General features: G+C 35.0%; 1 protein-coding gene across 2 annotated transcripts in view; it reads right to left on the bottom strand.

Moving 5' to 3' along the window:
• The window catches only part of CNTN3 (contactin 3), a 339179-nt gene that overhangs the window by 208800 nt on the left and 105736 nt on the right, over positions 1–24643 (bottom strand). For both annotated transcript variants that reach the window (XM_025377841.1, XM_025377842.1), the window contains 2 exons: positions 20862–20988; positions 7341–7516 (listed from right to left, as the gene is read on the bottom strand). In XM_025377841.1, coding sequence (XP_025233626.1) covers positions 7341–7516; positions 20862–20988 — 303 coding nt within the window. The remainder of the gene's footprint in view (positions 1–7340; positions 7517–20861; positions 20989–24643) is intronic.

The following is a 24643-nucleotide window of genomic DNA, read 5'->3' as shown; positions in this document are numbered from 1 at the left end:
TAGAAAACAGAGAAAACTAAAGACAGCAAATCATAATATCTCCCATAATTAAAAGACTCATGTTTTGAAACTACAAGGACCTACAGAGTAACAAAGATGTGAAATAAAATCGACCCATAACAAATCAAGTCATTGTGGAATTTGATTAGCTTGGTGCAAAAGTAACTGTACTTTTTGCAAAAGTAACTAGAGGCAAAGAGAAGACCTAGAAGCTTCCCTAGAGAAAAACAGGCCTCTCTATACAAGATATTACAAATCAAAATGTCATCAGATTTCACAACAGCAGCACTGCAAGCTAGTTAGCAAGGCGAAGTATCTTCAACATTCTGAAAGAAAAAGATTTGTAACATATTATTCACACTAAGTTAAGCCAAGTCTCTCGATTGAGTATGCCAGTATACTAATTTTTAGAATACATGTTCTAGAATAATAAAAAATATCATGCATCCCTTTTTAGGACATGGAGGACATGAAACCCTAAAACAATGAACACTAAGAAAAAAGATGATGTGGAATGTGGGTGTTGGGGAGTGGACACAGCAGAGATTTGTAGGGGATCATTAGAGTGAGTGATGGTGAAGGGAGATCCCAGAAAGACAATTTTGTTCCTGATATACAGGAAAACCAATCCAATTGGAGCACTCCGATGGCTCTAGGATATAATTCCCCAAGAAGATAAAACGTACAGAGCATCTGATTACATCTCACTATCTGAGAGGACATCCAAAAATTTGGCCAAAATTTTGGTTGACTTAAGTATGAGACTATAGAAAATCAAGAAGTAAAATAATGTAACAAGACTACTACTAGAAAAAGAAAAATCATTCATGAAAGGAAAAAATGATCAGAATTATTGTTTGCTGTAAAACTCATCTCTGGATATCGTTTACAAAGTTACAGTAATGTAAACACTGAATATCGGCCTAACTGAAATTATGGCCCAATAAAATCCTGTAACAACATGGCCTAAGCTGATGCTTACTCAAATATGAATCAACAGGAAACTGGTTCCAGTCTTCTAGAGTCTTCTTCCCATCTTCCAGTTTCAAACACAGGTAGGCTAAAATTTTTATCCTCTGTGAAGTCTTGGATGTGGGCTTGTTTGGGAAACTGTCTTGTGATCACTGGGGACTCTATCCAGTTGTGGCACATTCAGTGAAATGCAGTGTGCATTTGACTATTTTTCTTTTTGCATTTTGTGAGAATTATAGCTTAAAAATTAATGTTTTTGTAAGCCTCATAATAATGCAACATCATATTGCTGTGGTGGTAAGGTGGTGGTAGGAGAGTGTTGTAGCATCAGTTGGCATAGTTAATGGTCAACAGTAATACTTAAAACTAAAAAAAAAAAAAAATCAGTAAGTTGCAATATAAGCAAGTTATTCACAAAAATTTAAATACCAAAAGAGAGTCAAAATCTTGAAAGTAGTTTCTTCTAAAAAGGAAAAATAGAGAAACCAGGCACAAAAGCTTGATGTTTTCCTTAAAAATAAAAAAGGAGACATTTGCACATGCTCACATTATTTCTGATATAGAAGAAAAACTAGAAGATAATTGGAACATTAGCAGTATTGTCTAATTCACAGGGTTAAAAATTCAACAAAAAATATTCAGCAAAAATAGTATAAGATTCTGGAGGTGGGCTGTACTGTTTAAAACATTATAATCCTCATTGTTGGAGATATTGGTTAACTTTAGACTTTGTTAAACATAGATACAAAAATTTCTAGGACAGCTACTATAAGAAAATAAGTAGAATGTATAACATCCAATGCTCTTGAGGGAGAAGGCAATTCAACCAACCCACGTGAAAGGAAGAAAGAAAAAAAGAACATAACAATCAGACTGTATTAATATAACAATATTAATATATTGCCATATAAACTAGAAGGCAAGATGCTCTATTAAAGACAGTGTCACCACTTGTTGACAAAAAATACAGTCATTCTAAATTTTTAGACACAAATAATTTTTAGACACAAATACATACAGTTTAAATAGATATACCAGGAGAAACTAAAAAAGCTACCATCAATGTGAAAGAAAAATGATAGATTAGGCATCAGTAATGATACAGGTGATTTGAGCAACATAATTAACAAGTTTAACCCAATGAACATATGGAGAACACCATACCCAGTATTAAGAGAATATCCTTTTTTTTTTCAAGGACATATGAATCATTTATAAAAAACTAATCATACGTTGGCCACAGAAAAAATATCAACAATTTCCAAGAATTAATATCTTATAGTCCATTGCCTGGTCAATGGGCTACTACGTTAGAACATCAGTATCAAAAGATGACTGTAAAACTCTACGTTTGGAAATTTAAAATACATGTCACATCTCATAACTCATAAATCAAAGAAAATCATAATGAAATTATAACATTTACTGAACTGAAACATAACAAATATGCTGTATGTCTAATCTTTGAATACAGCTAAAACTGTACTTTCAGGGAAATTTAAAACCATATAAATTTATATCAGAAGAGAATAAAGTACAGAAAACAATAAGTTAACCATACAAGTTAAATAATTAGAAAAGAATTATAAAAAATATCAGAACTTTGGAAGAACAATAAAGAGAAAAATGAATGCAATAGAGTGTAGAAATTTGAAAATGAGGAATAATAACATCAAATTCTAACAAATTATATTTTAAAACTGTACCAAGATGATATTTACAAAGGAACATTAAATATATGTCTAGATAAAGCAGAAATGAGAAAAATAACTTTAAAACATTTGAAACATTTTTGCCAATATATTAGAAAACATAAATGAAATAGATAAAATTCCTGGAAAAAATATAACTTATCACAAAGAAATAGTATGATTAGTCCTATAAGTACTCAATACATTCAACCAATAGTTAAAACGTTTCATCAGAGGAAACTCCAAGCCTAAGTTATACATCTTTTTCAAGGAAAAGATAATTCCACTATTTCTCAACGTTTTCAAGTAAATAGAAAAAATAAGGAATAATCTCCAGGTCACTTTTAGAGGTGAAAATAACTTTGAAAGCAAAGCCAAAAAAGGATAGCCAGAAAAGGATAAATAGGCAAAAGTACTACAGAAAATATCAGCAAACAGCTAACATCGAAGTATTTTTTAGAATTGCATAAACACCAAGTTGAAACTAACCCAGGAACAAAAGGTCACTTAATACTAATAAATGTTCACCATATTAACAGAATAAAGGAGAAAGTACCACTATCCCAGTAAAACTAAGAAAATAATTTAAAATAATAAATAATTCATTATAAAAACTAAACTAGCTGATAATTATCTGGTAAAGGGAATCTATAAAATCTAGGGTAAACATATCAGATGTATGGCCTTTTCACTTTCATTTTATCACAACCACTATTTTCAAGCAACTGGAAAATTAAGATACAATTTCTTTAGTTTTTCACTAGTGTTAAAAGTGGAGCATCAACCATATTTTCATTTACTCATTTATCCATGAAGGACACAGAAGTACTTTCTCCACAGCTAAGAGAAACAAAGAAGTTACAGCTAATCATATAAACATACAACATAGTCAAGAGAGGAGACACAGCTAAATTGAACAATTAGAGAGAACATTTTTCAATGACAGCACTTGAACATCCATTTGCCTGCAGCAAAGACAGTTAAGATTCCTCTGAAGTCATGAGCATCCTACTAATACAATACAAGGGTCTCCATTCTAATCTCTTCTTTCAGTTAGCGTATTACTTTTTCTTCAAGGCTATGAAGTTAAAGCAATGTTCTACTGTAGCTAATAATTTGGAATTACTGATGTATTAAATATCTTCTACTTCTTTTGCCATCTTCTTTGGTTTCTTTATCAGAAATCTATGTCCCAACCACATGAATATTAAAACATATTTTTTATCTTTCCAGTCCATTGTGGTGTCAGGTGAGGAATACCCAATGTTGTTCTTGTAACTTCCAAATAAAACACTTAGAAAAACACCAAAAGTGCCGAATAAAACAAAAAATATAATTTCACTGTACAGCAACACAGCTAAGCAATTAAATGTCAATATATGGGGAATAAATAAAACTTGTAAGCAGAGGGGGACAGACTGAGGGGAAACCCAAGGTATTCAATGTTACATCTTAGGTTTGCTTTATGAAAGGGAGAATTATAATAAAAGTAGGAAAATAGTTTGTACTTCACTCACCTTATGTATCTTCACATGATGCACCCCAACTCAGAAACTCAAAGATAGTACCAAACAAAAAAAATGAATAATTTCTGTTGGGAGAGGCAACCTGCCATGTGCTCTGGGCTCTCTTGCAAGTTTTTGCTGGGTGTGCCAAGAAGGAATGAATGGTCTAACTGCTCATTGTCATGTCCTCATCTCAGGGATGTGTTTGCAGAAAGTAACCTGGAGGGATAAGGTAATGTCTCCCTCTAGGACAAGGACCTGGCTTGCTTACTGTTTGCTGTAAAAGAGATGGATTTTCTAAGCCCAGTGTTTCTCACAGATGGGTGCAGTATCTACTCTAGCCTTATTGCATCTCTCTGTGGGACTTGGAGTTAAGGGGAACTCAATCAAACATGCTATACCTACTGATGCTTTATGTTCTAAGAATAATAAAGTCCTTAGTCACTGACCTGGTAGTCTCATGTCTTCTTCCAGCATCCATGAAACAGTAACAGATTAGCTTATTAGCTCCTAAGTAGAGTAAAATCCCATCCCTCATTCAACAACTTCACCCCACTCTGCCTCTATAAAGTGCTGGCCAGGAATTAGGGCAGACCGCAAGAGGTGCAAGATAATTTTAGAGGTATTTTCTCATACACTAAGTCATACTTTTTTTTTTCTCATACAAGTCATACTTTTCAAGAGGGGCTGACTGAGGAAATACCTGTAAGTTAATTATATTTCTTCATATGTTATCAGGTATGAAATGAAGAAACAATAGTAGAAAAACATCACTAGAGGAACGTATGTATCACTTTATAAGAGGAATGACTCCTAGAAACAAGGAATTAGGCTGGGAATTGCTCATTCCCACTTTTCACAGGGCAAAGACTGCAGGGCCTGGGTAGTCCACCAACACCATCTTGTAGACAAAGACTGAGTTTAGACACAATTTGTTTTAGGACCTATTGAACATACTTAAGCATAAAAATGGAAACACCAAATGGAAGCGGTGGAGGAAACCCTGCCTCTAAGAGCTAAAATAGCAATTCAGAAAACTGACTGTACCTTCAAAAGAATACAAAAAGATGTGGTACCTATGAATCAGGAACAGGAAGTCATAGGAAAGAACAGTCTGAGATGAAAAGAATTTCAAAGAATGGGACACAAAAAAAGAAATCCAACATAAATGATCATGCCATTTGAAAATATAAATTGAACATAAAGCTAAAATATATAAAAGGAAACTCTCCTGAACTGTATACAAAATGAATAAGTACAAAAAAAGAATTTTTCAAGTTCTAAGCAAAGTAAATTAAAATAACCTAAACTTGGCTATATGCTGGAAATCTGTATGTTTTAAACTAAAAAGAGGAAGAAAAAATAATCCTCCTATATACAACCAAGTGAACCCCAAAATACAAGGGGTGATGGTAAGCTCCCCAAAGCCAGAAATTAGCCTGGCCACCTTCCTCTCTTCAGTAGCACTAATTTCAGAAGACAAGAGAGCAAAACACTTGGAATTCTCTGTTAAACAGCTCCAAGACTCAACATTTATTATCAACCAAATGATGTCCTTACATTTAAGGGAATATGATGACATTCCTTAAAATGAAAAAGCATGAAACATACTTGAATTTTCTTAATGTAACATAGTAAATGTTACAAATATTTTAAAATTTATTGAGAAATTTTAAAAAATTAGAATATAAAAATAAGAAGAGGTCTGGTAGTTGGCACTAACGCCAGGTAAAACATAGATACATCATAGATTTTGGCAAAATTCTGGTTAACAACTATATGCACATACACAATTATCTATGAGAAGACTAATACATATATATTTATACATATACAAACATATATATACACATTTCTGTATACATTAAAATAGCATAATTTAAATCAATAACCATGGAAATTGCACTAAGACTGCAAAACATAGCGCAAGAGGAAAAAGGAAGCTAAACTCTTTGTTTACAATGGAGAAGCTTTCAAAAAATAAATTCTGGCTATTAGAAAAATACATACAAAGTGGTTTAGTAAACTTATGGGTAACTAGTTGTATAATATAAACATCACATATAGCTTTCAAAATATGCAGGGAAGATACAAGTAAAAAATATTTTGCCTGCAGAACAAAAATAAAGATAAAACAAAGGAAAGAACAAATAAATATGAAAAACAGAACACACAGAATATAATGGCACAAGCAAAGTCAACCCTTGCCATTATTAAAATAGAAAGCAAAAGAATAGGCCATGCATTAAATGACCCATCATTAATTTAATAAAAACTTTATGGGGAAAACAGAAAGAATACTATCTCATTATAAGAACACATGCTTTGCAATTTCAGAATTATTAGTTGTAAATAACTAAAAGAAATCTTAGAACCAAGGTAATCATGCTTTGCATTATATACAAAATACACAGCTAAAATATAGAGAGACTAGTGAAAAGAAACCAAAAAAAGAGAGAGAAAATAAGCAAAGATAAAATATAAATTGGGCCTGTGGGTCCAAGTCCAAATTTTCTAGAGAAAGCATGTGACTTTCTCAGGTTGAGCTATGTGTCCACCCAGGTCCAAATAACATGGTTATTTGGTTAAAAGGTTTCTAGAGCCCAGGCCTCAGTGGGAGCTGTGCTGAGGGTAATCTGTGAGGTCATCTGTGACAAGACCCCAGAGGAGTCAACAACATGTCACCACATATGTTAATTTCTTCTTGTTCTCACAGTCTTTGTTCTTTAATATTTTCAGGTTTATCAGATGGAATTTTCTAAATGTTCTTCCAAAGCAAGGGCCATATCTGACAATTCTTTCACATTTTTTCCACAGTACAATGCGCACAGTAGCTGCTTAATAAAAATATCCTCAACTGAATTCTTCTCTGTTCCCTAAACAGAATCCTTGTGAAATACTAAAACAGAACACACACACACACACACACACCCCCCTACATACACACATGTACACCTGCATACACATACACACACAGACACACACACACACACACTTTAAGCTCTGATTTGAACACTACAAAGTGTCCAAAAAATCACAATGAATCGCCTTCTCAGCCTATTTATTGAATTAATAAAATCCACGTGTCATTTCTGAAATCCAAAACAACTACACAAATTAAGTTACCTATTTTCTAATGTTGGATTTGCTAGACATGTGAACATAAACTTACAGGCAAACTGAAGCTTGGCTTCTCTGCTGACAATTGTTCCAAGTGAATTTGTTGCAAAACATTGGTAAGTTCCTGTATCCCAATTTCTGTTGGGGTTAACAACCACAAGATTTCCTCCATTCAACTTATAACGATGTTCCATACTCGTATCAATATCACTTCCATTCAGTTGCCATCTGTAAAACAAATATCAAGGTTTCCCCCCTTAGTATTTTTAACTTAAAAGAGGGCTCTCCATTATAAAATCTACTTTAAACATTATCCCTCATATAAGTAAAAAGTGATACATGTATTATTCAAGTGTTACATAACTGAAGATCAAATATGGCCAAGTATGTATCAGAAACAAAAAGTTAAAGCACAGTAGAAAGTACAACAGAGTAGCATCTATAAGTTAAAGGGTTTTAAATGTTTCTTAGGAGATGGGAATGATTTTGTTTGCTCACTAGGGGAAAAGTTAGGCTAGGTCTGCAAAGGCAAAGATGAATTAGAAAGTTGAGGTAATTATCTCAGATACTTTAGGCCAAGCTCCTGCTGACAATGAAGGAAGACAACAGCACATTTCTTTGATTTATCCAGATTGACTGAGCACATTTAATAAATTAATTGGGTAAGTGCTCAACTATCCATTTCAATTTGTCTGGGTAAATACCTGTCCCCGAGGCATTCTCCACTTTTCTAAGCCATCACAGTGCTATTTACAAAATGGTACACTGTGGTAAAAGACCATAAACACCACCTAGGGGGTCGGAAAAAGTAAAGGCACTCACCCCAGAGCCATATTTATCAATGAGAAGCCTAAAGATAAACGAAGGGAGAAGCTGGATTTTAAATAAGAGTTTTTAAGCTGAAAGTTTTTAAACAGTAAGTATGCTTGAAGTATCACGGGACTTCACCTTTAAATACTCATTCATATCCCACAATCTCAAGAACACATTACTGTAAAAAACAGGGCACCCACCTCCTAGATGGCCCAATTTTTATAATGAAATTACACTGCCATCAGTTCTGTAAATTGTAGCATATTATAACCATGGTCATATCAATTATTCTTTATAATAATTTACCAAAAATGAAAAATATGCCTATTTGATAGATAATGATTTTAATAAAGCAACTGAGTTAACAACTGTCCCCAAAACTATTAATTGGTGGGATCAGGAGTCGCACCTACTTGAATTCCAGCTCAGAGTTCTTCAGTGATATGGGACATCTCTAAATTGTTGATTTAAAACATAAAATATTTAACCTGCACATATTTTGTGAAAACATACAAAGAGATGAAATGTGAACATCGTCTCAAATAGAAGTGCATAAAGTTAAATGGAATATTATACAATTGTGAAAATGGGCCACTTTTATAAACAGGGATGACTCAAGCAATGGTGCATAAAAAGGTAAATTAAAACATTCAGTTAGATACCATTTATGTGAAGTTTTAAAACACAGTTGAGGTTTATAATTTTCATACCTTTTAAAATCTACTTACTACATTAAAATGTATAATACATTTTAATATATAATCATTATATGTTATATTTTATATATAATTATACTGTATAATACAATAATATTTAATTTGTTATTAATTATGTACTAAGTATATTTTTAAAAGTATGAAAATTATAAATCTCAACTTTTTTTTTTTTTTTTTTTTTTGTTTTGAGAACAGAGTCTCGCTCTGTCGCCCAGGCTGGAGTGTAGTGGCACAATCTCAGTTCACTGCAAGCTCTGCCTCCCGAGTTCACGCAATTCTCCTGCCTCAGCCTCCCGAGTAGCTGGGACCACAGGCACTCACCACTAGGCCCGGCTAATTTTTTTGCATTTTTAGTAGAGACAGGGTTTCACTGTGTTAGCCAGAATGGTCTCAACCTCCTGACCTTGTGATCCATCTGCCTCGGCCTTTCAAAGTGCTGGGATTACAGGCGTGAGTCACCGCGGCCGGCCACAAACTTCAACTGTAAGGTATTTTAAAGCTCTCACAGAGAGATAGTAGGATGTGTTTAGGGGGCCTACACTGGGAAATTTAGCTTTTTTGGTTTTAGTTCTTAAATTAAGAAGTAATTATATGGAAGTTCATCATTATGCCCTATTGTATGTCTACATCATTTTCTATATCAGAAATAATGCATAATGAAGTTTTAATGACTGAGTAGTAAAGAAAATGGATGAGTTTATAAGTTTAATCCATACTGCTCAAAGTGATATTTTATCATTTGCTAATTTTAAAACTCAAGGCTTGCTCACTTTTTCTTTTTTCCTTCACATACGAACTCCTTAGGTCTTAAAGCAACATTTTAATAAGAAGACCCAAATGAAATTAAGAGAACACACTGGAGGTTCCAACTCTTCTCTTTTGAACTGGAACAAAATTAGAAAGAAAAAGCTACATCTTTTTTATTTATGGCAGATTTCTGCTGTTGGTTTTTGTTCGGTTTACTTGTAAGGTAACTCTCTTATGATCCTTCCCAAGTCAATTTCATATCTGCATGAATATCTCATTTTGATTTTAGGTCTACCTTAAGGTTTGAATTTGAAATGGGAGCACTCATAAACCTTCTTTCATCTTATTCCATCCCAAGTCCTAGAACCACAGAAATTCAGAAAAGCAAGTAAAATAAAGAAAAAGTGTCCATTCACACTCTTTGTGAATACTCTGAAACACAATATGGTCTGCAAGCCAGTATCAGCACCCCATGAGAGCCTGTTGGAGATGCATAATCTAGGGCAATACCCCATATCTACTGAGTCAGAATCTGCATCTTAAGATTTCCCAGGGTCTAATATGCATATTCAAGTTTAAGAAAAACTGATCTAGACCATCCCCCAAAAGTAACCATGGACTGCCTACAGTAGACACAAGCAGAAAAGAACTGCTCACTTTTAATTTAGCCTATTTCATATTCAACAGCCGATTAGAAAGCCCTTCCCTCCCTCTTCCTTCCTTCCTTCCTTCCTTCCTTCCATCCGTCCTTCCTTCCCTCCCTCCTTCCCTCCTTCCCTCTCTCCCTCCCTTCCTCTCTTCCTCTCTTCCTCCCTCCCTCCGTTCTTCTCAGTCAGCATAAAAACATTTATGAAGTGTCTATATTGGGCAATTTTCCATGTTCTGAAGTTGTGGTAAAAGGTTCTTGACTTCCTGAAGCTCACATTTTTGTAGATATTTTTTCCCCTAGTTTCCTAGTTTCTGTTCCCACCCCCACCCCCTCTGCCTAATCCCCAGGCCTTAGCTATGCCTTTCAAGCAACAGCATAATGAAAAGAAATGGGATTCAGTAACAACTGCTCATTGGTTTATCAGTTGGACTCACCTGACACCCACCGCATGGCCATGGAAAATGACCTAACACTCCTGAACCTAAGCTTTTAACATATAAAATGAAGAGAATGCCATCTATCCCATAGGATTGCTCTTCAAATTTATTCAGACAATGTATGCAAAGCTCTCAGCTCAGTGCTTCCACAGGGTAGGCATTCAACAAACGGGCAAATGTCATGGCTAGTATGGGAGGAGGCCCCATCAAAGGCTGCAAACCCATCTGTCCCCTTTGCTTCTCTTTTGTTCCATTCCTATCAAGCACATGTTAGTTCTATGTTCGATTCAATGCTTTTAGTCCTCTCCTTTTACATGGAACAGACTGTGTCTTCCACTTATGGTTGGACAACATTGGTACCTGCCCTGAGAAGTCAGCAAAAAGTAGGCTGAGAACATATACTGACATTGACTTTTAAAGAATACATCTGACAGTAAATCACAAGTGGGTGGGTTTAATTTTTTAAGCTGTAAGAGATTTCTCAGTTACCAAGTGACTAAATGCTTGCAGCAGGACAAACTCCTCTAAACACAAATCAGGAAAGATGCAGTTAAGTTCAAACACTTTTGAATGAAAGACTCTCATGACAAAGGGCACTTGAGTTTTCCTCACCTAAAAAGAGCAGTTTTTATAGGAAAAAACACTTTTTAGCTCAGGAGTTCGAATGTTTATGGCCTGACTAAGCATGCCTGATGGCTTCATTTGAAAATTGTGTTTTTGTGTTTAGCTGAAGAATAATCAAGGTACAGTGGCTGTATGGAAAATTTTAAAGATAAATAAAATATGGAGAAGCACTTATTCTTATGGATTTAATAGCTGGAAAGATTTAAGAAACCATAAAATATGCTGGAATATACTTTATTTCATTATGTGTCTAAGATGTAAAAGCTATCATCCTTAAGTTTTGACTAAAGAACCAAAATGGAAAAGATTTGTTCCATTACACACAAATGCTTCTCACTTCCTTTAGTTAGGTATTCATCATACAGACACAATCCCTAGATTATTTCACTATGTGAAAAGGCAAAGACTATTATTTTTAAAATATGTTCCTGAATTTTTAAATATGTTCCCAAAGTATTAGTGCATTCGAGTTAGTAAACTCTTTAGAGCTAAATTATACTTGCCATAACCAGAAGAATGTTTATTTTAACAAAGCAATATAATTATTTTTCTCCTGCCTAATACTCATCATTAAATGGAGCTCACCCCAGGTTATATAAAATTTCTCAATATCTTATTAAACATTGATTGTTTTTCCTCTTGCTGAAAATATGTGAATTCAAAAGGGTTGTCTTTGTTTAAACTCGGAAATGTGCAAGTAATCTCTGGGCCTAAGCTGCCAACAGTTATTAATATTTTATCCCAAGAAACAAAATAGTATACCTAAGTTACTAACGCAAAATACTCATATTTGGGACTGACTTCTAAGTATGTCTAGTATTTTCACTCATGTAAGAGATGAATATTAAGGGCCAGGCACAGTGGCTCATGCCTGTCATCCTAATACTTTGGGAGGTCAAGCTGGGCAGATCTCTTGAAGCCACTAGTTTGAGACCAGCCTGGGCAACATGGCAAAACCCCATCTTTACAAAAAAAATGTGAAAATTAGCCAGGTGTGATGGCATGCACCTGTAGTCCCCACTACTCGGGAGACTAGGATGAGAGGGCTTGAGCCTGGGAGATGGAGCTTGCCGCCAGCTGAGATGGCACCACTGCACTCCAGTGTTGGAGACAGAGCCAGATCCTGTCTCAAACAAACAAGCAAGCAAACAAACAAAAAAACCTGAAGGGATATGCAGGCTCAGCTCCTCCTTTTACAAAGTATGCGGCCAATAAATCTTCAAATTAGACTCATTTTCTTTGCAGGAAACTGTAATCCAACTGTCCGGGCTTTATGAACACAACACTCAGTAGTAAGGTATGAGAGGTAAACGGCACACTCAGGTCATAAATTTGGGAAGCTTTTAGTAGTAAACATTGCCTTTTGGTTATGCATATTCATAATTCTTTGTACACGTTATAAATTTCTACTTTTATCAAGGAATTTAAAAGTTCACCAGGAACTCTATCAGAATGAAATCTTTTTGAAATATGAAAATTATTTAAAACTTCATAAAAGTATATTTGCATTCCCAAATCCCATTCCAAAAGGCTTAATGTAGTGATCTGGAGCAAAAGAAGGCAACCTCATGTCTCTTGCGGCTACACATACCAGCATTTCAATCATATAACATTTACATTGTGCTCCAGAAGCAGACAAGCCTTGTAGCTTCAGCTTGGTGGTAAATGTCACAAGATTAAACACCTTTGCATAATTATCATGTTGTAACACTCTTGAATGATCCTATACGTTCAGTGTCAGCCTTCAGTGTTCAAACACTCATTCTATACAAATTAGAATTTGCTTTTAGAATCACAAGTGAGAAATGATTTATTACTCATATTTCACAAATCTAGTAATTCTCAATGAGCTCTCATCCTCTTAAACTGGTTTGTGTGAAGGTTCTGTGTGAACTTGTGTCTCAGTCAATAATCAGAGAGAAATATTTGGGGTACTGGAATTAGAAGTCCTGGGTTACTGGCCTACTTAAGGGAGCGTATCTTTGATCAATCCCCTTCTTTTAAATCTTAGTTACATTTTCTACACACAACAGGGACACTGGCTAGAAAAGGTGGTGTCTCAGAGAATTGGACCAAGCCTAATAAAATATAATGGTGGAGTCTAAGGCAGATTTCCACCTATAAATGAATTTGAATACAATTTCCTTAAAACAGCGCTATGCCCTGAGGCCAACAATTTTTGATTCTTGAATAGAAAGCATAATGCACCTGACACAGGAGATATTTCAAAACTGGTAGTTATTACTCCTAAATGATAAAAACTTTCATTGTCACTTTCACAAAATAAACTAAAACATCAGTGGCTGAGGGTATAAAAATCACCGCCTTTCAATACAAAGAACAAACTATGTTTGAGAGAGAGAAAGAAAATGAATGTCTCTGTGTGTGTGTGTGTGTGTAAACACAAATCTGTGTAATGAGTTAAATCAGTAAAAAAAGCCTAAATTCTAAGGGTCAAAAGGAGCTTTTCAAAGTACGTAAGCTCCACTGGATAATGGCTATTTCAATCACTGTTGAATTTCTATCATCAGGCATCATACTTTGTACATGACAGGGACTAGTAGAAGTTTCTTGAATAAAGCAATCTAATTCTATTCTCTATCCTAGCCATAACTAACCTCCACATAGTCTTCACTGACTGTGGTCATCCTTATTGTCAATAAACAATCTTAAAGATAGGGAATTAATGCATCACTGTTTTCCTTTATCTTACTAGTTATTATTATTTAACATATTAGTTATTATCAGCAATGACAACCTTTCCACAAAACCACGCTAGTATGGAATAACAATAATGAATATAAACACAGATGTATTTTATCATTGGTATAATTTAAGGCAGTAGGCTCTAAATTGTGTCTTTCATTTGAACTTGCTAATAAGGTTAGACAATATCACGACTTGAAATTGAGGCTAACAAAACTGAAAAAAAATGACTTCAAGTAGCTTAAAAAATGATCCCCAAATAGAATTCACCTCACAGTCGATTATATACAGCTATTATCTTTCAGAATATCTATTGTGTCACACAAAATCTGGTCTGGACAACGGACATACAAACAATATTCTGGAGAAAAACAAACGTTGCATTTTAAACTTCAACATAAACCAATGTGAAAAGAACAAAATAACTTACTAAAATTTGGGGGGGCTGGGATTCGGGTTTAGGAAATACATCCACACTAAATCAACAGGCAATACTTGATTTGGGGTTTGACAGGAAAATCAGAAATTTAATCACAGAAGCAATTTGTGGTTTTAGATGCAGCTTTCAAGTTAATAAGCAAATGCGTTTGTGTTCAAATGCAATGTTTGTTAATATGTTTACTGAAGTGATGAGAATAATTGCAGCCTTTGAAAGAATGAATGTCTGAATTTGCATATTCAATACTTTATCCAAAAATAACTACTTAGACTTCAGCAACAACTGCTAAAGACCTAAATGAGTTAAAGTTGCGATGCTGTTTTTTAAAAAAAATTGAATGTTTAAAATGTGTTTTATGATATAGATTCCCAGTTCTCCCTCATTGATAAATTTTGAACATCCATACAAACATAAAACAGATTAGACAGCTACATTGGGATTAAAAACAACTGTTCACTTTACGTGGTTCTAACCTGGTTCATATCAATCACGGAGTCTCTTAAAATTATTTCAAGGAGGCCGGGCGCGGTGGCTCAAGCCTGTAATCCCAGCACTTTGGGAGGCCAAGACGGGCGGATCATGAGGTCAGGAGATCGAGACCATCCTGGCTAACATGGTGAAACCTGGTCTGTACTAAAAAAATACAAAAAAACTAGCTGGGCGAGGTGGCGGGCGCCTGTAGTCCCAGCTACTCGGGAGGCTGAGGCAGGAGAATAGAGTAAACCCGGGAGGCGGAGCTTGCAGTGAGCCGAGATCCGGCCACTGCACTCCAGCCTGGGCGACAGAGCAAGCCTCCGTCTCAAAACATAAATAAATAAATAAATAAATAAATAAATAAATAAATAAATATTATTTCAAGGAGTGTTACAGATGTTTTCCCTTATTGCCTTCCCTGCAGCCATCTTAGCTTTTCCTGGTAGCACCGCCTCCATTCTCCTTTAAAGAAGCCCTCCTCACATGACCCTGGCCTGGCCAGTCAGAATATTCTGTGTCTCAGCCTTACCGATTGGTAAAGAATGTGAATGTGACCCAACTGATTTAGCTTGTGTTTGATCAATACGTGTATATCCATTCCCCTTGCCCCACTGAAAAAACACAAGAAAGAGAAACAAAGGATGTGATTTATTTTGCTGTACTATCACCTTTAATATCTGAAATCTAACCTTTATATCTCTTCTGGGTATTGACTACCGACAGGATTAGCTTCATTTTTATTTCACATTTTTCTGACACCATTTGGAGCTTTTGATGACATTTATGAGAAAGATACCCTACTCTTCCAGTTGACATTTTGCAGAAGAAATGAGTAGCCTGGAGTTCCAGGCAGCCATCTTTGTCACCTCAAGGCAATCTGTCTTTAAATGGAGCCAAAAAATCAGACTCAATACACATTTAAGAATATCTTATAGAATAAACTATTAACAACTTCTGACCCTGTGATCCTTCATGATATTCTTGACTCCTGAAATGTAATACAATTCCAAAATCTGTTATTTGTTTTCCCCCTTATTAACTTTATACCACTTTGTTGATGCCACCAATTAAGCATTCACTATTTCGCTAGGCATTTGGAATGTAAGAATGAAGAACACACTTCACCTTTAAAGGTGTCTTCACCTTTAAAGGAGTTACAGCCTACTAGGGCAATCTGACTTCATTTTGATAAGCTTTACCATACAGACAATGCAATGCAATGGTTGGGCACATTGTTTGAGCACAGAATCCAGCACTAAGGATGTCAAGAAGGCTTCCTGGGAGAGATGATAGTGCAACCAAGTTTAAATAGCCCTGTAAGAGGCTCTTACCTCTACCTCTGTTTGCCTCAGGCACTGTAGATATTCTTTAGTGTTTATGTTTTGTCTTCATTCCACCATGTGGCTATTTCATTACTCTCCCTGGCTGATTGTGGGTGTGGGGACCACAGCTCACCAGCTAGAGAAGCCAGGATGTGGAAAGGAGTTGAACTTGAGCATGAACACAGAGAACTGGACTTAGAAATCTGACAAAAAAGATTTCATTTCTTTAAGTGTCAAAATAATTTAGAGGAACAATAACTTGTCTTGCCTTGAGGCATAAAAGTAAAATAACAATATCAGACCTTACATAGCAATAAGAAATACGTAAAGGACAAATTGCGTATAATCAAAATTATGCTTAAAAATGTCATATATATGCTATATTATGATATAAACAATACAGCATATAGCACATATACTATATATGTACTATATATTCTAAAAATGGAACACTATATGTATATAGAATTGATAGCATAATACTATATATATACACACTATATATATAGCCAAATACAGTACTATGTGTAGTACTCTGTGTGCCTAGATATACATTACTATGTGTCAATATATAGACAAGAAATAAACTCAGACTTCCCTTCCTTACATCCATTCCTTGAATAAATGGTTAGCAGAAATTAGCATATTATTTTATTTTCCCTTTCTTTCTTATACTGAATGCATTTAGCTGACTATTAGTAAATTAAACATGTGCAGGATGTGACTCCATTATACAGAACCATGTTTCAAGGCAACTGTGGCCAGGAAAGACCTCCACTTTGCAATGATATTTAGCCCTTACAACTTCTGTATCCAAGATTCCTTATACTCTATTAAAAGTGTTTACCTGTTCCTATAGAGCTGACAGAGAATAATGTTCTGTTTACTTCCTTGTGAAGAGAGAAAAATGAAAGAGCATTTATAGGAAAGAGTTGTGGGCCCAGGGGTCGACCTGAAACATTCTGCAAGCCTGGGCATATTCATCTGTACTGTCAAATACAGTGGCAACAAGCCACCTGTGGCTACCAAGCACTTGAAATGAAGCTGCTGTGACTGAACAACTGAATTTTTAGTTTAACTTAATTGATTTAAATTTCAAGGGTCACATGTGGTTACTGGCTACCATATTGGAAAGCACACCTCTAAGTCTTGAGTGAGACTAAAAGTTGGAAACACAAGGCCCATATGGGCCTCATTCAGACTTAAGACTTATATTTTTTGGTCCACATTAGAGTTAACAGTAAAGTGAGAGATTCCAAAATGAAAATATCTAAATTTTAAAACTCTCTTAAAAAGCTTTGGTAATACCGGAGCAGGATTCCTAGATGGTAACAATTGGCCAGTGCTGGGAAGCAGTTATGACCACATGATGATAGGCTCGGGGCTGAATGATGGACAGTTTCCAGCCGTTATTCAATATGTCTATATGCTCTTCACGCAGGCCTTCCTCTTTCAATGTTGTTATTTGCCTGGTCCCTGTTGGCATGTACCTATTTTACCCCACTCACTAAAACACGTGACCCCTTTAAATGACATCAGCATCTGTGACCAGGGATTCTCCTATTTGTGGTCTTTCATCTTAGCATAGCTGGTTGGACACTTCTAACCCCACAAAAAGTGGAAGAAAATCTTTCCCATTTAGAAAAAGTATTAATACTTCCTCAGGGCAACCTCTTTCAGCACTATCAGCAATTACAATGAGACTGAACACTAATTAACCTTTAAATATAGGCTTTGGGGCTCAGGCAGGGAAATGCAAAAGAAAGAATAAAATCCTCAATTAAACCCTAAGACAAGTAATTTCTCTTGAGAATTTCTGAACTTTCGGATTTCTAACATGGCCAATTAAGAGTTCTTTTTACCTGATGGGATAAAAACAAAGACAAGATCACTCTTCAGACAAGTTGGCATCAGTCTACAAGGCAGGCTTTGGGCTTTCAAAGGACATTCTTTACAAGATTCTTTAACTTTATTCTGAATCCTTAGAAACATGTTCGGATTGCCTTTAACAAGTGGTTTCACATGGCTCCTTAATATTCCTCCTCGGCTGCCTCTCTATCTGCTTATATTTATGATTATATATGTTAAAAAATGCTTTCTCTGACTTCATGTGAAAAATTCCACCATATTCTTCCTTTTTATATCCTCGATGTCATTATATATTTATAGTATTTATTTGTGATTTTTGAAGGACAATAAAAAAAACAATAAGCAAGCATATTTTATTCTGAACCATTTTAAAGAATAATGTGAAATATTACCTAGTTGAATATTAAAGTTAAAAGGTAGGGAAAAAATAAGGCCAAAAATAAAGATGTCATCTAACAAGATAAATTTGTCATTACAACCCACATTTTTCCATACCCCATTTACTGCAGTGGCACAATCTATTTCTTACTCAGATAACATGAATAACAAGGGGTTGTTTCTTGTTAAAACAAAGTCTGATATTTCTTAGAATGAAAAGAGCTTCCCTTGTGCTTTTCTAAGTCTAAATTTCTAGTGATCATAAACTTTTAGTTTAAGTGAAATTTTATATTGGTTAGAAATCTTAACTTTAGAAAATTTTTAAAGTTATAATCAAAGTATCTGCTCTATTTGGCTACAAACCAAAAATCATCAAACAATACCAAACATGTTAAATGTCTTCATTTATCAAACCTAAAACTAATAAATCACACATCTCCTAGTCTCAGTTACAGATTTTGTTTAAATCGTAACATATAAATGCCAGGATGATATCCCAGGACGTAAAATAAAACAAAAATCACTATGCAAACAGTGAAACTTCTTTATCAACATTTTACATGTTATCAATATATTTAAATACAGACTCCATGGTATTACAACAGGCACCTAGTACATAGAGACATAATAACTACACAAGGTTATTTTTGGATATCTAAGCTCAAAATATTTGGCTATGTGATAAAAATATACAAACATAATTAATCTATTCATTTAGAAATACATTCTTATATGACGAAATCTCGTATCTTGACAACTTTTCAGCTGAACACATTTATCACCAAATTATTCATAAGATAAACACCAGGAAATACAACTTTCCTGACAACAGAAAAAGAGCTCACACATGAGTCATTCACATGGCTGCGTTATCATATTTACAGCTATGTCCATGAGAATAATCCTTCATTTCAGGGAGAAACAAACAGATGCATTTAAAAGGTGTTAGAATGCCATACAAAAATGCTGGAAAAAAATATTTCCAGGATAATGTCTTGTTAAGCTGATCTGTTCAACTTTCCTCGTAAGAAGAAAATATTTCCAGATGTGGCATATGCTTATGTCTGATTAATGGAACTAGTTCATAAAACAGTTTCTTGCTTTTTTAAATGGTTTTATTAAATAACTTCTTATTTCTATAGAAAGAGGTAGAGGCAGAGAAAAACTTTTTCTCATCTTTGCCAACTCTAATCAGGAACCTGGAATTAAAATGCTTATTTTGTTGAAGTATACAATAGGGCCTCAATAAATATGTTGTTCAATATTGTTGAAAGAGACTATCTTGATTACTTCCAGATGCAAAAATACAAAAACCTACCTTCTACCCCAATCCTCACCCAATTTACCATGACTATTGGCTTCAATTATTTATATAGTTTAAGAGAACAACAGAGGTTCAATAAGATCTAAATTACAACTCTAAGCATTTAAAATTTTATTAATACTGGCTGAAGTTTGCTTATTCTGCAGATTATAGAAAAGGTTTTTCAAGCAAACTAACGGTGTAAATGGGGTTTTCATAGTAGATGTTCACATTGCATGAAAGAGTGTGTTGTTTTACACCTTATCTTAGCCAAAAGGCCGAGAAGCGATAAGAGAGTGTTGTTTTAAAGGTGTCTTGAATACTTTCAACCACTTATAAGAATGCAGCATGTAATTTATAAATAATTCATCTCTTCATGAAAGCGGGTCTCACAAGCACTCCTAAGAGTAAAAATGATTAGTCCTGGGTTATTTAATAATACAAATACCCATCTGATCCAAATAATCCATCATCATCCCCAAAATATCAATATTTTTTTTTAAGGTGGTGGGAGTATGGATTTTTTTTTCTTTTTTCCTTATACCTTTTCATGATGTTTGAAAGTTTTCAGTGAAGAGGAATTGTTTATACAATCTTAAAAATATAGACTTTAACTTGATATACATGTAACAAATGAAATATGTTTTCTCTTCAAGAATCATTAAAATGACTTTGGTAAGAATGTGTTTTATTCTTCCATATTTATTGAATCTCCAAGCACAAATCCATTAAAATGGTAAACGAACAAAAGGTGGGACACAGAAGTATTTGTTTAACTATGATTTCAAATTAACTTTAAAACACAATTTCATCCCCACAATAAATGTAAATCCAAGTTTATAAATTAAATTGCACTAAAAATCAATGAAAAGACATTACTTTAGGGATTCTGCCATGATCAATAACTAATCAAATATATGCTATATATAGATTTAAATCTTCATATATTGAATCTGTTGAATATATCATACAACTATAGCTTCATATATTTTTTTCTTACTGATGGCATAAATATACCAGAGCAAAAAAAGTTCACAATCTCCACATAAACGTGTTTAGGTTTTTTTTATTTGAATTTTCAAACTTTTCACTGTACCTGTAATGAGGTGACGGGTTGCCTCTTGCTTCACAATTTAAAGTTATTTTTTCATCTTCTGAACCAACAGGGAAAATACTATTGCTGGGTTCTTTGACAAACACAGGGCCTTGTAAGAGAAGCTCACCTATATGGGGGAGAGACATCCAAAAAATAATAATCAGTAAAAGGTATTGTAAAAAGTTACATTCCAGTATTGAAGAAAATAAGCAACTAGTAAAAATCTAGTACTGTGCCTACAAAGCAAAATGCTCTGTAGACATTGTTTTGTTAAAGGGAATCAATTCACCCACTCAACAGCGCAGTACCAACTCTATGAGAACTAGCATTGGTATGAAAAATATTGCCATATTAAGATCACTTCATACTGCAGTAATTACTTTTTATAACAAACTACATCTAAGTGTAGACTGATGAATACACTATTAAGTCTTTTTGGTCATAGCCTCTTTGCCAAACTAAAGCTGAATTCAAAACTAATTGAACACCTAAGTAATTTCATAAAATCTGCTTGGCATGCAAATCTTAAGCTTGACAATGCTATTTTGCCATTTGGAATGAAAAGCACTCAATATTTGGTGGCATGTCCATTTTATTACTAGCAAATTGAAGAGGAAGATACAGCACTGAACAAGTATCTTTTTAAAGATGTTTCTACTTTGGCTAAGAGAACTTGAACATGCTCTGAGGAGAATTTCCACATACAGACAAAAAATCTCTCTATTGTACTATGAGTTTACAAGTTTACAAAAGAATAAGATAATGCCACCCACACTTATGGGACTGCAGTTGTATAATCATTGCCATAGCATTTCTGAAAACAAATAAATTGGCCCCCCGAAAAAAAAGCTCTTTACTTTCCTATTTTGCTTGGAATGCTCAGCAAAATTACAGAGGAGTTTCTATTAACTCAGAGAATGAATAAACAGACTAAGAGACAAAGAATCCATGAAAAGTCAGACAAAACGAGATCAAAAAGCAGCAAAAAAGGCCCCAAAACAATGAACTGGCATTTTAGCTACTTCAAATAGCAGTTAGCATTAAAAAAAATTTACCATAACAACAATAAATAACAATATGATTAAAATAATCATTGAAATGATAAAAATAGCAGCTGCTAAAGCTGAAATTTTCAAGTAAATCCTATGTGCCCAAATGTGTTCATTACTCCTCAGAATATTCTGTGAGGTAAATGCCATAATTATTCCCAACAGAAGACAAATACTGCGCCTAAAAGTGGTTAGGTGGCATGAGCAAGTTCACACAGCACTGCAGAATGTAAAACACACACTCTAGAATAATGGATTCCACAGTCCATGCAGGGATATTCTCTCACCCCTTCTGTAAGGAATTTGGCCATACCCTAGGTCTGATCTTTGTCCTCAGCTTCTAGGAGGTAATCTACGCCATAGCTGATTGAAATATCTGCTTAGGATGGGGACTGGCCACACTAGATCTTAGGGTGGGGCCTGAAATGTCTGCTTAGGATGGGGACTGGCCACACTAGATCTTAGGGTGGGGCCAGCCACACCCAATAGTCTTGGGTTGGAAACTGGCCACATCAGACAGACTAACCATGTGATTAAAGGTGAGAGATTTGGGTCATGTGGTATCAGATGACGTGGAGACTCAGCTCAACCACATGTGCAACCAGTCAGTCACACCTACATAATGAAGTCTCAACAAATAACTCTAGACACCGAGGCTCAACGAGTTCCCCTCGTTAGCTCTCATACTCCTTGAGTATTGTCACACATCGATACCGGAAGGGTCAGATGTCCTGTGGACAATAAAAGCTGTGCATTTGAAACCTTCCAGACTCCGCCCTATGTGTGTCTTCCTCTAGCTGAGTTTAGTATGGATCCTTTCCCTGTAAATAACATAACTGTGAGTATAACACTTTTCAGCAACGTTTGTAAGTCCTTTTAGCAAATTATCAAAAATGAGGATAATTTGGAAACTTCCTGAACTCAAAGACTGTCAGAAGTGAGGGCAAGTTCACAGCTCAGCTGACTCGGGGCAACTTTGCACCACAACATCACCACACAATTAGCCCTTACTAATCCCCACCATCCTTTAAGAAAGCAGCTTGCTATCCCCTTTAGTCCCTGATCTTTACTTTTATCTATTGGGGAAATTGCCAAAGGAAAAAAAAAAAGAAAAAAGCTTCCATTTCCCTTTTTAGGAAAGGGCAACTTCCAGAAGAAACAGATTTTAAAATTGCTACTAACACCCCTAATTTAAAAGAGGTAATATTGCTATTTTCTTCATTTTGCCCCTTAACCAATTCATTGAATAGAAATAAGTAAAAAAAAAAATGACAGTCTGTTCTATTAATTGAATTTATTGTCCTAGAAAGTCAAAAATATTTATGATGTCTCTTTAGAAATACTTGCAAATATAGTGAATATTTCCTAACATTTTTCTGGTGTAATAGCTTCTGATTTACTTCTGATAACATATATTTAATTATTTATGAGATGGGATAGCATCATTTTTTCTGACAAATTCTGATGTATTTATAGCTTGAAACCAATAATGCATTAACATAATGGTATAAATTTGGAAATAACAGGAAAGTTGGGGAGATAAACCAAAAGAAGAAAGGTTAGTAGAGATAAGAAAGCAGTGGTTTAAACGAAAAAGGCAAAGAGAAGTGTTCAAAAAATTTCCTTCAAGTGGTCACAATAAAAACTCAATTGCCCATCCCATCATCATCTAATAAAAGTCACGTCCCAAATGATAGTACTTGTCTTCTCCAGAGGCCACTATTAATTTTAAATAAAAATGTTAAACTACTACAAGCATTTTCTTCTGATATCCTTTTGAGAGAAGGATAATAACTGCTAATTTGCTAACATTCATTGAACTAGGCACCATGAGCCATGTGCCAGGCACACAAAGCAGCTATTTACATGCTTTGCTTCTCCTATCTCAAGCTCCCCTAGCTCCAGCTCCTGATCTCTGAGGTCTAGCCACACTGCTCTTGTTCCTGCTTCTCAGACATGCTGAGCTTCGTGTCACTTCTGGGCTCACACACTTGTTCTTCTTGTGTTCTGGTTTCTTTTTGTCATTCAGAATTTAGCATAAATGTCACCTTCTCAGCTTAAATGCAACCATGTGCATTCCCCCCCTCATCTAAAGTCATTACACACCCTTCATTTCCACCAGCCACAGATAATCAAAGCACATCTCACAACCTCACGAGATCTCCCTACATAAACACTACAGATGTTTATGTATGTGTTTGTTATTTATTTGTATTGAATTCATTGCTGTATCCTCAACTCCTAGAACATGGAAGATATTCAATATCGGTCTGTAGAATGAATAAGATGAATGAAACAATCCTCATAATAACTCCATATGAGGCAGATACTATTTTACAGTTAGTGACTGATAAAGCTAAGATTTTAATTTCAGAGCTCATCTTCTCACCTTGCACATGGTTTGGCCTCCCCAGAAGAAGTGAGGCCCAGAGAGGTTAAATGACTGACCATAGTAACAGTTTCCTGGTCAGACCTGGTCAACCCCAGTCCTCACATTCTTGGTTTGTTTCTCTTTCCAGGGAGCCACACTGTTCTCAATATGGTCAGAGGTGAAAATTAACCAACAGCCTGCTTTTTCAACTTCAGTATTTCCTGATGGCGCTGGAGTTAACGGCCTATGAGGCACATATCTGCCATCTCTGAAATTTAAGGCTCCTAAAGGCTTTCAGCCCATCAGCAGTCATTTGGGAGCCTCCAACGCCTCTTAAAAAGTAAGTACAAAATAAGAATCAA

This window comes from Theropithecus gelada, chromosome 2 (assembly GCF_003255815.1).
Source record: "Theropithecus gelada isolate Dixy chromosome 2, Tgel_1.0, whole genome shotgun sequence".
Lineage (NCBI taxonomy): Eukaryota > Metazoa > Chordata > Mammalia > Primates > Cercopithecidae > Theropithecus > Theropithecus gelada.
This window is presented reverse-complemented; position numbering and strand designations above follow the sequence as displayed.